Source organism: Pseudophryne corroboree, chromosome 1, assembly GCF_028390025.1.
Source record: "Pseudophryne corroboree isolate aPseCor3 chromosome 1, aPseCor3.hap2, whole genome shotgun sequence".
Lineage (NCBI taxonomy): Eukaryota > Metazoa > Chordata > Amphibia > Anura > Myobatrachidae > Pseudophryne > Pseudophryne corroboree.
The window spans coordinates 912,983,002-912,997,702 of NC_086444.1; the positions used below are offsets into that span (position 1 = coordinate 912,983,002).

Below are 14,701 nucleotides of genomic sequence, written 5' to 3' on the forward strand. Positions count from 1 at the left end.
CGAGCCGCTACCTGGTCGGGGAAGAACACTTCTGTGAAATTCTACAAATTTGATACCATGGCAAAAGAGGATACCCAGTTTGGGGAGGCAGTGCTACAGCAGTCTCCGCACGTTCCCACACATTCTGGAAGCTTTGGGACATCCCCATCATACTAATTCTGTCCCCAATATCCCTTATGTATGCTAGAGAAAATAGGATTTTAAATACCTACCGGTAAATCCTTGTCTCGTAGTCCATAAGGGATATTGTGCGCCTGCCTCTGTGCGGTGACGTCTGCAGGTTATCTGTTCTGTGTTTCCTGTTCAGCTGTTCCTGTTTTTCTGTTGCCAGCCATTGCTGGCCAGCTTATGTTATGGTGTGCTGGTGTGAAAATCTCACCACACTTCTTGTTGTCATGTTTCCTTCTCTCAAGTATGTCCTTTCTCCTTCGGGCACTGTTTTACCTATAACTGCCTGTAGGAGGAGGCATAGAGGGGAGGAGCCAGCACACCCAGAAATTTAAAGTGCACTGGCTCCTTTGGATCTGTCTATACCCCATCGTACTAATTCTGTCCCCAATATCCCTTATGGACTACGAGAAAAGGATTTACCGGTAGGTATTTAAAATCCCATTTTTTTACTTAAATACTTCGAAAAGGGGTGTTTTCACACCCTTTTCACATTATTTTAGTATCACATGATTGTATTTTGGGAGCTCCAAACCCTTTAATTCACTTTTTTTTAGTAAGTGAGATCACATTTCCCATACTTACAGTATAATGAGAAAAGCGATCTGACCAGATTCACAAAAAAAAAAAAAAAAAGTAAAAATACACTGCAATGAGTCCTATGATAAGTACATCAGCCTCACATGCGCAGTAGGACATTGGGGTATTTTTTATGATAAATATCCTGATGATGCTGCTGAGTGGCATTGCAGGGACAGAGCTTGCTCGCAAGCTCTGTCCCTGCATGGGATACTTGATACATCTGTGCAGTGTAATCAATTATCTCAGTGCGGACAGGGTCGACTATATCGCATCCCATCTGCATCCTCAGATGCGGATGGTGATAAATCGCCCACTATATGTTGTACTCAACTATAAGCTGTATACCAGGCCTGCCCAAGCTGTGGCTCTCCAGCTGTTGTTAAACTACGTCCCAACATTCCCTGTTAGTTTTGTAATTAGGGTATGCTAAAACTGGTGCAGGGCATGCTGGGATGTGTAGTTTCACAACAGCTGGAGAGACACAGCTTGGCCAGGTCTGCTCTATTCAGTGTGGCAGCATACCTACAGTATTAGTCATTATTGTGCATGCATCAAGAAAAATTGAAAAAATAATAATTTTCATTTAAAAAATAAATTACATCACAAGGTACAATACATGGTTTAAACACATAAAGCTTAGTTAATTGGATGTATTTTTCCTCCCAAACACTGGGGGTCATCCCGAGTTGATCGACGCTAGCTAGTTTTAGCAGCCGTGCAAACGCTATGCCGCCGCCCACTGGGGAGTGTATTTTACCTTAGCAGAAGTGCGAACGCATGTGCAGCTGAGCTCTGCAAAAACTGTTTGTGCAGTTTCTGAGTAGCTCTGAACCTACTCAGCTCTTGCGATCACTTCAGCCTATTCGTGTCCGGATTTGTCGTCATACACCCGCCCAGCGAACGCCCAGCCACGCCTGCATTTTTGCAAACACTCTGTGAAAACGGTCAGTTGACACCCAGAAACGCCCCCTTCCTGTCAATCTTCTTGTGGCCGTCAGTGCGACTGAAAACTTCAGTAGAACCACCTGTGCACAACCACAACAGGCTTTGTACCCGTACGTCGCGCGTGCGCATTGCGGGACATATGCATGCGCAGAAATGACAATTTTTAGCTTGATTGCTGCGCTGGGAACAACGCCAGCTAGCGATCAACTCGGAATGACCCCCTATGTGCTATGAAAAACTTATGTATTCTCTAGATGCAGAACTGTGTATTGGTTTCCTATGAGCAGTAGTGTCACTCACCCAGTGCAAATCAGGACCCCGGAATGCCACCGTTTTCATCACTCTGGGAGCATGTCCAGTGCTCCCGGAGATGCTCAAAAGCCCCTAGAGGTGCTACCCGCACTTGATGTCACCCCCTCAGATAGTGTCACCCAGTGCATTCCGCACCTCCAGCACCCTCCTAGTGGTGCCACTTTACGAGTCATAATAATCAGTAATGACTTGCACATACCCTATAATAGGGGCAAAAGATAGGCCTGGAACCAGATACAACTGTGCTTACATCTTACTCTGTATAACACGCAGTTGCATCAGAGCATCCTTATTAAAAATGACCTATGCAAGAACACCCGTTTAATACCAACCTATGCCTATTCAGTTGTAAGTACAGATGTAACTGAATTGCATGCAGAATTGCCCATACCTGTGTGCTCTTAGTTCCAGGCATGCACAGTATGAAAACACACATGATACACTCCACCAACTGGTGTGCGCTCAGCTCTGCATCAGCTAGTCACTTTGTTACTTAGCGCAACAATATTTGAGATTCGCTCTACAGCTTATTAATATTCCTATCATTATCTTACATTTAAGTATTACGTACTGATTTTATATTCTATACATTACATTAGAACACTTTATTAATACGTGTGAAATAAACGTATTTATGGTGTAATAGAGACATATTGTGAATAACAGAAGATCTCTTTAGTGCACGGAACATGCAGGATTAATTAATACTGTAGCTCAACAATCAGTGAAATCATTCAAAGAAAAGCAGGTGTCCTGCAAACATCTGGGGCTCATCATTCTGATCTGGTCATTGAAAACAATTATCGCCACACCCTGCGTCGTCCAGGAAAATTCTAAAATTGTTTCCTTTCCAATTCTTAATATAATGAACCAGTGTGTAGTCCACTGTAGGCTACATACAGACACTCTGCACTGCTTTTCTTATTTTGACTGACATTTGGCAATCCATTACCTGAATGCATTGCTTTGTCCGGCGCCAATTCTCTCAGGCCTCATGTGTTCCGTTGTAATAGCATTCACAGATTGTGGGGGGATGTAGAGATTATTATTGAGTACAGGAAACACACATTTTCACCAAATAACCATGTGACATAATGGGCCGTGAGCAAAAATGCATTATAAATCATTGGTGCGAACATTGTTGAGCAATTTCAGTACCTGGCACAATTCCTTTTTAGATAAGTGGGGAAAAGCACAAGATGATGATGATGATTATTATTTTTATAATTATTAGTATAATAATAATTATTATTATTTTTATTATTATTTATAACTGCCATATACTGTATACTATGTAGTTACTTACAATGTACTTCATACACATAATACTCTCTTATATGTGTATGACATACTTGCTTTCAGTAAACATACAGTGTACAGAGAGTGCAGGGTTGCCAAGAGAGGGACGGGGCAGGTACAGGTTACCCAGGCCTGTCTGGGGGGCCCATTGTGGGCACAGGTCAGCTTGGGAGCAACATGCTTCATAGGGAATTGTATGCAGTGTTGGGTATGGCCACAAGTCCACATTTAGCCACTCCCCCTGATCTCTCGGTGGCCTTGGTACTATGTGATTTGTCACTTGCAGAAGCAGGATTTGTGGAGAGACCACATAAACAATGTCACTGACAGACATGCTGCATAATAACAAGACTTATCAAGGTTATCACGTGCATAATTTTTTTCAGAATTTTATAATTTGTAAGTGTATGATTATATATATTTTTATTATTAGTAGAATACTTCTCTCTTTTTTTTTTTTTTTTGCAATAATGGGGGTGGTAGTAAAGACCATAAGTAAAGCTGCGTTTTAAATTCACAAAGGGTTTAAGTGATCATAGCGCAGATTTAAACATTATCCAGTCTAATAATTGTGCTGAGCTATGCCAATCATTAGTGTGGTCAGAACAGAGGGAATATATAGTATTTATCTAAGTCCTTCTGGCCACAAAATAGCATATGAAAATCTTGTTGCATCCCTCCACATTGCATATTAATGTTACCACAGGAAATACCAACTACAACCTAGAAGACAGATTAAAATACATTACACAGCTTAAAAAAAAAATACCTGCATTCATGGAGCAAGCAACCAGCTTGGTATTATAGGTCATTTAAACACACACTTGAGCTAGAAAATGTGAATTCACATTGACAGATGCTCTTTTTGATATGTAATTTTTAAAGTCAAAGATATTTTTTGAGCCTATATGTAAATTTAATTATTTTTCATACTCTGTACTCAGAACTTTTGTGGAACCCAAGAATAACCGAATTACAGTTTTTCTGCCACATTTAATTTTTTTGAATGAACCATGATTTCCATATGTAAAACTGTACAATATACGTCTGTCCTCAGCCCACAGGATTTCAAATCTGTCATTTCCTAAAGTGCAATGGGAGTTTGTGGGAAACTGGTAAAAGCATTAAGTTGTCACTTGTGAGATATTGCAGATTACAAAAGGATAGACAGAATGTGAAATGGGAAATATAACAAACACAGAGCACATATTAAAAAAATGTCACAATCTCTTTCATATGAAATATCATATATGTCATTTTTATGTTATATGAATAAATGTATCATCATAGTTTATTTGCTGAGATTGAAGACATGAGAATTAAATAACATACTTGATATTTCATACAAAGAAGAAAAAAGTTGTATTTTAAAAAAACAAATTCAAATTGGCCAACTGATTGGCTTGAAAAATTAGTGTTATAACATTTTCTGCTGAATTATGGCGGAAAACAAGTTTATATTAAAGTTATTTTAAAGCACTTGTGTCCTGGTGGTTTTAGTTGGCAGGTAATTATAGGTTCAGAATGAAAAGATACCTATAGTAGTAAAAAATAAATAAATAATTAAATACAAACTATTTCTCAAAATATCCTGAAATTCCTGGCGAAAATTGATCTCAAGTGTTCTGTGCAGAATTCATCCGTAGTTTTTATTTCAACCAGAATTCAAATCAACACAGAGCAAAAGGAATTAACACCATCTTCACCATAGCTATACACAATTGCAATATGAATTTTCAAATATGGCTAAGCAGTACTTGAGGATTTTATAGCTGGAACAGCCTGTTTGACATTTTTTTCCTCTCATATCTATAGCTTATATCAGAGTTTCCAAAACTCTGCCATTACAGTACAGGTATTAAGGATATCCATGCTTGATCCAGAAAGTTAATTCAAATTTGCCAAAATACTAATTAAGTCACCTGTGCTTAAGATAGGATATCCATAAAACCTGGACTGTAATGGCATAGCTGGGGAACCTCCAGTTTATATAAAAGAAAATGACTTCACATGTGTTCCTCTAAAGTAGGCATTTCTGTTGTATAATGTTTTAAAATAGGACTGGAAATTTGGTACAGTCATATAATCTTGAATTTGAAACTTTATTGCAGGCTGCATCACTGACAGTTGACACCTGCTCTGAGGATCGGGAACCAGGGTTTTGCACCGTCAGTACAACAGCCGTTTCCAGTGATTGGTAAATTTCACAACATTTATGTACAGTTTAGTAGGGACAAAAAAGTGTACTTGATTACTGTATTTAAATATAGTCTAGTTTTTTTACGTTAAGATCCTGGTATATAGATATTTTTATCATATCTTGATGTCGAGCAAAGCGCAGGCTGTGTATCATGTGTGGATCACATTAATTTATATCACATCATTTATATCTTCCAAAATCCTCCCGGTGGGCAATCAGTTTAACTCTTGATAAAACTGTGTGGAATATATGGTCGCAGCGGAAATTAAAGTTTCTCTTCATCAAATGAACAATGTATATTTAATTAAAGCCTAAGGTGTAGCCTTTGGTCAGTGTGAGATCTGGTAACCATTTTACTATATATTATAAACATGTTATATATTTTAATTGTATTTTAAACATTAAAGCTCTTTAGTTTGTAATTTGCGCTCTCATTCTAGGAATTGTATTGTGTTTTTAAATTGAGATCCTGGGGTATAGGTATTTTTATCACATCTTGAAAACTTGATCTGCATGTTAAGCTGTTAAGTGAAAACGTCATCTGCCTACTGTCCCATTTTTGCTGTAAAAGTCTTCTAAGTTTCGCAATATGCTCCCTATAGGCAATGCTACTTTTAATAAGGATGTATTTTCAAGACATGCTGGCCCCAATTTCCTATTAGATCGCACTCCATAAAATGTGTGACTATATTACTTATTCATTTCAATGAACTGTAGAGACCCCTCCTATTTCAGTAGGTGTTTTGCTTAACAGAGTTCCATATATTAACCATGGGACATTAAAGACATTAAAGTTATTCTGTCACTTCATTTTGTCACAAAATCAGTGTACTTTATGTGCATGTAAACATCCTTGTGCCTCCAGTTGTTAAACACAGAGGGGAAAATATTAGTATATATACCGAAAAATGCGCATACTGTAGTCAGCCTTACACGATATTGTATGACCCTAAGATTATCTTAGGTTACTTCCCATCATGGGTGACATCAGCATCAGTTTTCTGCCAATGATAACCCACCATAAAACTTTTTCAACTTAGTAATTGCTCTAACTTTTTCAATTGAGAACGGCACAGAAATCTTGTGACTTTTAATGAGTAACAAAAGAAGATAGCTGTCTCCTCTTCCATATTTTAATAATTATTCTTTAATTTATTAGCCATCTTTACCGCTATCCAACTTCACTTCTATTATGCTGTTCTTACAATACGTAGATAGTAGCCCAGAAGCATAACAATCAGGCATCGGCAAAGTATATGCAAATAATATTAAAGCATGTGTTATAAGAATACATATCTTCTGTTCAGTCTAGACAAAAAAAGTGATTTATGTTATGATCATCATTGCTTTAAAAAAGTAATTTGCTTTGCAATAATTCTTCTTTCTTGGAACAGGACACTGGATGTTCAGCCAAACAGAATAACAGTAGGAGGTATCAGATCCCTGGAACCAATACTACAAAGAAAGAGACAAGTACAAAGCCATGACTTTGTAGGTTGTATAATGGAATTTGCAGTGAACGGGCGTCCTCTAGAACCCAGCCAAGCTTTGTCAGCACAAGGAATCCTAGATCGGTATGTTTTAGTGACCAAGAAATATGATAACATCATTTCACAATTGTTTATTTCTTTACTGTTTTATTGTCATTTTTTTTCACATTACAGTAGTACATGGTTACTTTGATCAGACATACTGTATTGACGTTTATGCCTTGTTAAGGGATCTATCATTTAAAAAGTGCAATATAAATGTAAGTGTAAACATAAATTTAAATAGACTATAGTTATTATCTATATGATCTTGATTTAAAAGGTCAATATTTCTAGCATTTTATTTTGGGAATGTCTCCGCATAGGGGAGTTATTTTCTGTATAGTTACTCACAGTCCTTCAAAATAGTCGCTACCTAGAGCAATGGCATCTCTAGTCTATTTCTCAAGATTCCCCAGCAGGTCAGATTTTGAGGCTTACCTTAATCACTCAGACAATTATATCTATGTGACAGGGTTGCTAATTATTCCATATGTTTTAATAATCCTCAAGTCATGATCTGTTAGGGTTATTTGGGGTATTTGACGAACCTCTCAAGGTAGACTGAGTGCAAGGAGCAGGATATTTTGCCAGGAGAGACCAAACTGTGTTACAAGTCAGTTACAGAAACTCAGTAGATCTACAACCAACAATTTGAAATAATTAAAGCCTAGAAAAAACACACATTTTTGCAGCAGGTCCCATGAGACTCTGCTGGCGTCATGCAACGTTTTTGCATCTTTTTGATGTAAATGTGTGTTAGTCACAACAAGATGCGGAAAGGACGCACCAGGAGACTGTGCAAATTACTTTGATATGCAAAAGTTGTGTGTCTGTGTGCAACAGAGTCCCTGAATCTGTGGCCCTAATTCAGCATAAGTTGTTGTTGTGCAACTAGTTGCACAACAACAACTCATTACTCAAGCATGCGGGAGGACGCCCAGAACAGAGCAAGTCCACCCAGCATGCTGGGTCCTTCCCCCCAGCTAACATGCAACCGCTTCGCTAATCAGCAAAACAGTCCCATGTTAAGGGTAGCCCTTTGCCAGCTCAGCCTAGCTGCGTCTTTTTGATCGCTGTGGCTGCATGTGACATCATGGAGCCGCAGTGACTCGCCCCTCCAACAGTCTGGACATGCCTCTGTTGTCCGGACTGCGCCCCTAAAATGATAGCATCGACGCCTACAAAACACAACGTTGACACCCCGTTCCGCCCCCCTCCAGATCTTAAACTGTGTTCTGATGAGTTCTGTGTTCTCTATAGCAATTTCAGCAGGTCAGTGATCCATGTTGAATTAGCCCTAGTATAGGAAGTGCTACGATGCAGTGACCATGGCTTTTTTTCCAGGTAAAATTCCGTTTTGCTTCATATACACACTCAGTTGCGCACAGGTGTACAAGTGTCGCATATCATATTAATCAGCACAGTCTCCTGATACGTCACATGACATTTTCGGCAAAAGAGACGCCTGATGCTAGTGGAGATACACAGGACCTGTCAGCTCTCTCACACCAGGCAACTCTGCAGGACTTTAATATGTTATTTGTGTTAATAATTGCTGGACTACCTTACTGGTTGTAGGCTTAGAATACAAATAACAAAATAAAGTTACATAATATAGCATTGGGGCGCCAAGTATGGTTTTTATGCACATGTCATTGAATAAACCAATATCTGGAATTCTGCCTGAGGGGTAAAGCTCTATTCTTCCAGAAGAAGTTGATTGATGGTAGTTGAAAATGCTGTCTCAGGTGTTGTTTCAGAATATCCCATAAATGCTTTGTTTGGTCCGGATCTTGTTACTGAGATGGCCGTGACACATGGATAACCTCAGTTTCATGCTCATTAAACCATTGGGTGGCCTCACATGTTCAGTGGATGGAGGCATTGTCATCCTGGCAGACACCCCTCCCATTAGAAGACAAATGATTCTTCATGGGGTGAAAATATATAATCACTTGGTAACATTAAATAGAACATAAACCAGCCAGCAAAATGCTTTCCACAACAATACGGAACTACCAGAATCCCTCACTGTTGGAAGTAAGCACTCAGGGCTATAGAGTTCGTAAGGTTAAGGTAGTCTGTTGCCTGTGCTATTTACACCACTGGAGTCTCAATAGTGATTGCTAAATGTAATTAGTAGTTTATTCCCTGCAGCTGGATTATGATATCCTGCGCTGTGGAGTTTCTGATGGATTGTGTTTGGTGAAACTGGCTGCATCAATTTGAATTTTCAATTCACTTTTTTGATCAGCCCCTATAAATATGCAGTATTTGCTGTATACAGTGTCTAGTATATCTAGTAGTATAAGTAGCACTTACCTGTGCTAATGTTCCCTCCATGTTTAGTGGTTTAGCCATAGTCAGCATTACCTGGAGTACAATACAAACATGCTGGGTACACACCTTTAGCTGTCCAATCTGTCTGTTGGGAACAAACATCTGGTAATACAGTACATGGGAGCAAATGACAATCGACCATTTGCTCCCAAACGATGGAAAACAGACATAGGCCCTCATTCAGTATGGATCGCTGGAGCGATTCTCAGCACAGTTTCCCGATAATCAGGAAACTGCGCATTTGCAGAACCCATTCTGTTCATGTAATGAACATTTCTGCGATCTAATTACAGTATTGCAAACTCATCTGCAGCATTGACAGGTAGAGGCATTCATGGGGAGGGACTGGGACGGCTGACTTTGGCTTCTGGGAGTGGCAAGGTCAAGTACTGCGTCAGAAGATTCATTTATATTGGCCTCACAAGCTGCCCTGCAATGGCCAGCTTGAGTAAGCTAAGACTTACTCAGCTTGCCATCGCAGATGACCATCACGACCAATGGTTGCGATGTTTGATCCCAGACTAAAACTCCGGTCACAGTGCTGCGATCACAAATGCAGGAAGAAGGTGTGTAACAACTCCTACAGCATTTGCATTGCTAAGGATCGCATTTGCAGCTTTGCAAATGCGATCCATATTAAATAAGGGCCAAAAACATTTGCTCCAATAAATTTATTAAATCAAACGGATTTAACCAATTTGTGTGAATGACATTGTCTGTTTTCCAGTGTTTGGTAGCAAATGGTCGATTGTCATTTTTTCCCATAGAGTTTTGTTCCCACGAGACAGATTGGACAGATAAATCTAGTGGTGTGTACCCAGCTTAAGTCTGAAGCTAACAACTATGGGGCTAATTCAGGTTGTATCGCCCCCAGATCCTCTGTGCAGTTTCCTGATTATGTGCAAGTGCAGAAAGGGTCCTGTGATCACATTGCAGTATTGCTAATAACTCTGCCTGATTGACAGAAAGAGGCATTCGGGGGGAGGGACCCCCATTTTCCGGGAGTAGCGGGTCCAAGAATTGCATCACGAGACACAGTTTCCTTGGCCTCGCAAGTCAGCTTCGCAAGCAGCCCTGAAACAGCCAGCCTGAGTAAACTGAGGATTACTCAGCTGTAACTCTGCAAGGAATATCGTGACGGTCTATTCCAGGCTGCAACACGGTTGCAGCACTGGGATCGCAAGTGCAGCAAGGAGGTGTTTAACACCTACATCTGCATTTGCATTGCTATGGATTGCATTTACAGAGCTGCTGTATTAGCACCATTTTAATAACAATAAAATGCAGCAGGAGATGCCTGGTGTGATTTTGCCAGCAGCCCCCATGCAGCTATGCTAACAGTGGGCGTCTTTTATTGCCGAAAATGTATCTTATTCATATTGCTATGTGACTAGGACGCACAAGCAGCTTATGCTGATTAAAATTATATGTGGCATGCTTATATTCTCTGTTCGACTGTGGCTGTATCTGCATATGAAATGCTATGTTACAGTGATTTCCAGGAAAACACTGTAACATGGCATTTTGCATGCAAACACAGCCACAGTCGCACAAAAAATATAGGCATGCCACATATCAATTTAATTAGTACACACTACTTGTTTGGGTATGGGTCGTTGGGTCGACAGTCATTAGGTCAACAGCCATTAGGTCGACCACTATTGGTCGACATGCATTAAGTCGACAGGGTCATTAGGTCGACATGTACTAGGTCGACGGGTCAAAAGGTCAAATTAGTTTTTTTAAACTTTTTTTGTGTCATTTTCTTCGTAAAGTGACGGGGAACTCCAATTAGTGCACCGTGTTCGCTCGCCATGCTTATGGCAAGGTTACTATTCCCAATCGTAGTCCACGTGGATCATAAAGTATGAAAAAGTTTTTTTTAAAAAGTTACAATTTCATGTCGACCTTTTGAACTGTCGACCTAGTACATGTTGACCTAATGACTATGTCGACCTAATGACTCTGTCAACCTAATGCATGTTGACCAATAGTGGTCGACCTAATGACTGTCGGCCTAAGTGGTGTCGAACTTATGACCGTATCCCGCTTGTTTGTCCTATTTGCACAGCAATGCGACTTAGATGCATTTAATTAGAAAAAGTCGCCCATAAAGACACTCAGTGCTATTGAGTTACGCCACGGCATGGTGTGACTAGAAAGGCTGTTTAACGTGATGGCAGCAAAGATGTAGGAGGACACATCTGTATCAACAGATTACAAGTGAGCTGCCTTTAGAGTATAACATGTAATGTGCATGACGCGGGTGGTATTCAGTATACCGGTTGTTGGGATCCCGGCGCACAGTATACCGGCACCAAAATCCCGACAACCAGCATACCGACACCTTTTCTCCCTCTTGGGGGTCCACAACCCCCCTGGGGGGAGAATAGGCAGCGTGGCGCGCGTAGTGTGGCGAGTGCAGCAAGCACGCAAGGGGCTCATTTGCGCAAGCCCCGCTGTCGGCAAGCCGGCGGTCGGAATCCCGGCGCCGGTATGCTGCCCACCGGGGTCCCGGCCGCCGGCAAATCATACTACACCCCATGACACATACTGTATCATCTTACTAAAGAAAGAGATTTAATGTATATGTATACATGTAATGAACACTATTCCTAACTTAATATATAAATCAGTTTGTCCTACATAAGGGTTCTTAATATATATTATAGGGTTTGTCATTACTAGACTTATAGCTGTACATCAAAGTAAACCAGTTGAACTTGTGCATTTAGAAACTGGATGTAGGCAAAAGGTTGAAAATGACAATGTCATCACCACAATTCGACAGCTATGACATCGCCATGGTTACCATGCCAATAGGCTGGTCATATTCTCAGAATGTCGACATGTGAAATTTTGACATTGTCAGAATGTTGATATTAGGGTTATATTGCGCAGTAAGGTTAGTGTTATGGATAGGGGAGAAATATGCAGAGTATCATAGCTCTGATCTTGGTGTCATAAGGGGTCTGTTTACTAAGCCTTGGAGGAGATAAAGTTGCTGGAGATAAAGTACCAGCCAATCAGCTCCTAACTGACATTTTTCAAACACAGTCTGTGACATAGCAGTTAGGAGCCGATTGGCTGGTACTTTATCCCCATCCACCTTATTTCCGTCCAAGGTTTAGTAAATAGACCCCAAAGTCACATGAGCACTGGGATCCAGAAGCCATGCTGGAGTATTTGCAACAGTCAGGAGATGGAACAGTAAGTCTAGGCAGCAAGGGACAATTTGCTCACGTTCTCATGTCGATATTATGATAATTGACATATCATGCCACAGCCCTTACAAATATGTGGTTCACTTTCCTGGAGTCTTCCAATTAACCTTGATCAAGCTAAATCTGCTGAAAAACCTGGTCACACCCAATGTTGAAGTGATAAGCTGCATGTTGACAACTTATATCCATATTACATTTAATATTAAAATGACGGTACATCTCATTTGTATATATACTGCCGTATTAATTCTTGATCATTTGCCTTCCACTATGTCATTTTGTCAACGTAATTGGATTTGAACAGAGTATCAGTGTGTTATTTAGTTTCACCTCTACGACACTGGTTTTGTGATGCAGCAGAGGAGGCTGTCCATAGATTGGTTCTCACTTCACCTCTTCCAGGTGACAGGAAGAGGGAAATACTATAGCGACAATACTAGAGCGCTTGTAGAAAACAGGGGTAGCTTTACTAAAGAGTAGGTTGTCAAAGCTAATCATATGTAGCTTTTGCCGATGGTTTTAAGACGGCAATACAAATAAATTCTAAACTAGGTTTATTTAGCATGTATTTCTATTGCCAGTTTGAAACTTTCAACAACCTTACCTGCTGCTCATTAAATCTGCACCTTAATGACAGGGGTTATATTTCAAGCCTTCATATTTATATTTTAATCCATATTAGAAAAAAAAACCCATAAAGCTATAGCGAGCCCTTGGTAGACACAAAATAGAAATTTTTCCTAAATTAGAACTCATATAAGGTAACTGAAAAAATCATTGTGCATGTGTCATGTTTATGCAATACACACTAAATTGCTTTACGTTTTTTTGTCTAGGTGTCCAAGGTTAGAAGGAGCCTGTACTACATCCTCTTGCCAAAATGGTGGAACCTGTGTTGATAATTGGTCCTGGCAGCAGTGTACCTGTAAAGATGGCTTTACTGGAAAGCACTGTGAAAAGTGTATGTTAAGTTTTACATTGCTCTATAATAATCTGACTTCACTAGAAAAATAGCCTAAGTGCTCACACTATAAAGTCATGTGTTTTATAGGCTGGTTTTATGCGGTTCTTGTTTTAAGTGTTATCATACACACACTACAGGTGTTGCTATTCATTTTCCAGGTTTGGGGCTGACTTTACACACCAGTGGTATTGTTATTAAATGATGTTACTTTTCTTGGTCATTTAAATGGAAAAAATGTACTGTAACTCTAAAGTGGACTTTTTGACAAAGTCTACTTCTCAGCTTTGCGGATATCCTAAATGCACATTTACATACTTTCCTTTTATATTGTTTCAAAGCAAATTGTTTGTGCTGATTGTGAACATTTTTGGTGGGAGAGTTATCAAACCTTTGAAAGAGGATAGGTAGAGGTGTTGCCCTTAGCAAGCACCCAAATCTTCTAAAGAGGACAACGAATGACTTTTTAGCTATAATTTGTCAAGTATATTCTTGTCATGAGCCACCACGGCCCATGACTCCCGCATCGTCTAGTCGACGCTAATCGACCAGACGCTTGCATACTTCCACTCCCCGGCCGGGAGGAGGCTTGGCTGTGCCTGGTAGGTGATTGGCTCATGCCCCCCCTTGTATATTCTATTTCTGCCTCTCACTCCTTGCTGGTCATAGTTCTGGGTCACTGCAGGAGCCCTTGTCTCTCTGTGTTATCCTAGTTTGTGGGATATTCCCTCCATGTTCTGCATTGTCTATCTCCTGCAGTTTTCTGTGTCCAGCTCCAGATATCACAGCTTCTTTTTGAGTGGTTTACGCTTTAATTCTCTATTATTTTCCTCCATCCACTTTCTCTGTATCACTACTCTAGTAGTGTCCTCCTGCGTAATCTTTTGTACTGTATGTTTCAGTGTTTAGTTCTTTCTCATTCTCTTACTGTACCCTAATCTCTCTCTGATACGTCTGTCGTATTTCTCTGGCTTATCTCACATCTGCGCTCTTTTGCAAATCCAGCCCCTTTCTCTCCAGTATTTTCTAGTCTTATCTTTTGTTTTTTCTGTGTAATTTTTCTTATCGGCTTTGATTCGGGTCACCCGGGGTTGAGCTTGTACTTCCACCAGTGGCGCACGTCCTTGTGGCATCCCAG

The 14,701-nt window shown here is 40.1% G+C and overlaps 1 protein-coding gene across 1 annotated transcript in view; it reads left to right on the top strand.

Annotated features, from left to right (window-relative positions):
- Positions 1-14,701, top strand: part of FAT4 (FAT atypical cadherin 4) — a 312,949-nt gene that overhangs the window by 283,030 nt on the left and 15,218 nt on the right. The window contains exons 12-14 of the mRNA XM_063920304.1: positions 5,418-5,503; positions 6,901-7,080; positions 13,439-13,563. Of these exons, the coding sequence (XP_063776374.1) occupies positions 5,418-5,503; positions 6,901-7,080; positions 13,439-13,563 (391 nt within the window). The remainder of the gene's footprint in view (positions 1-5,417; positions 5,504-6,900; positions 7,081-13,438; positions 13,564-14,701) is intronic.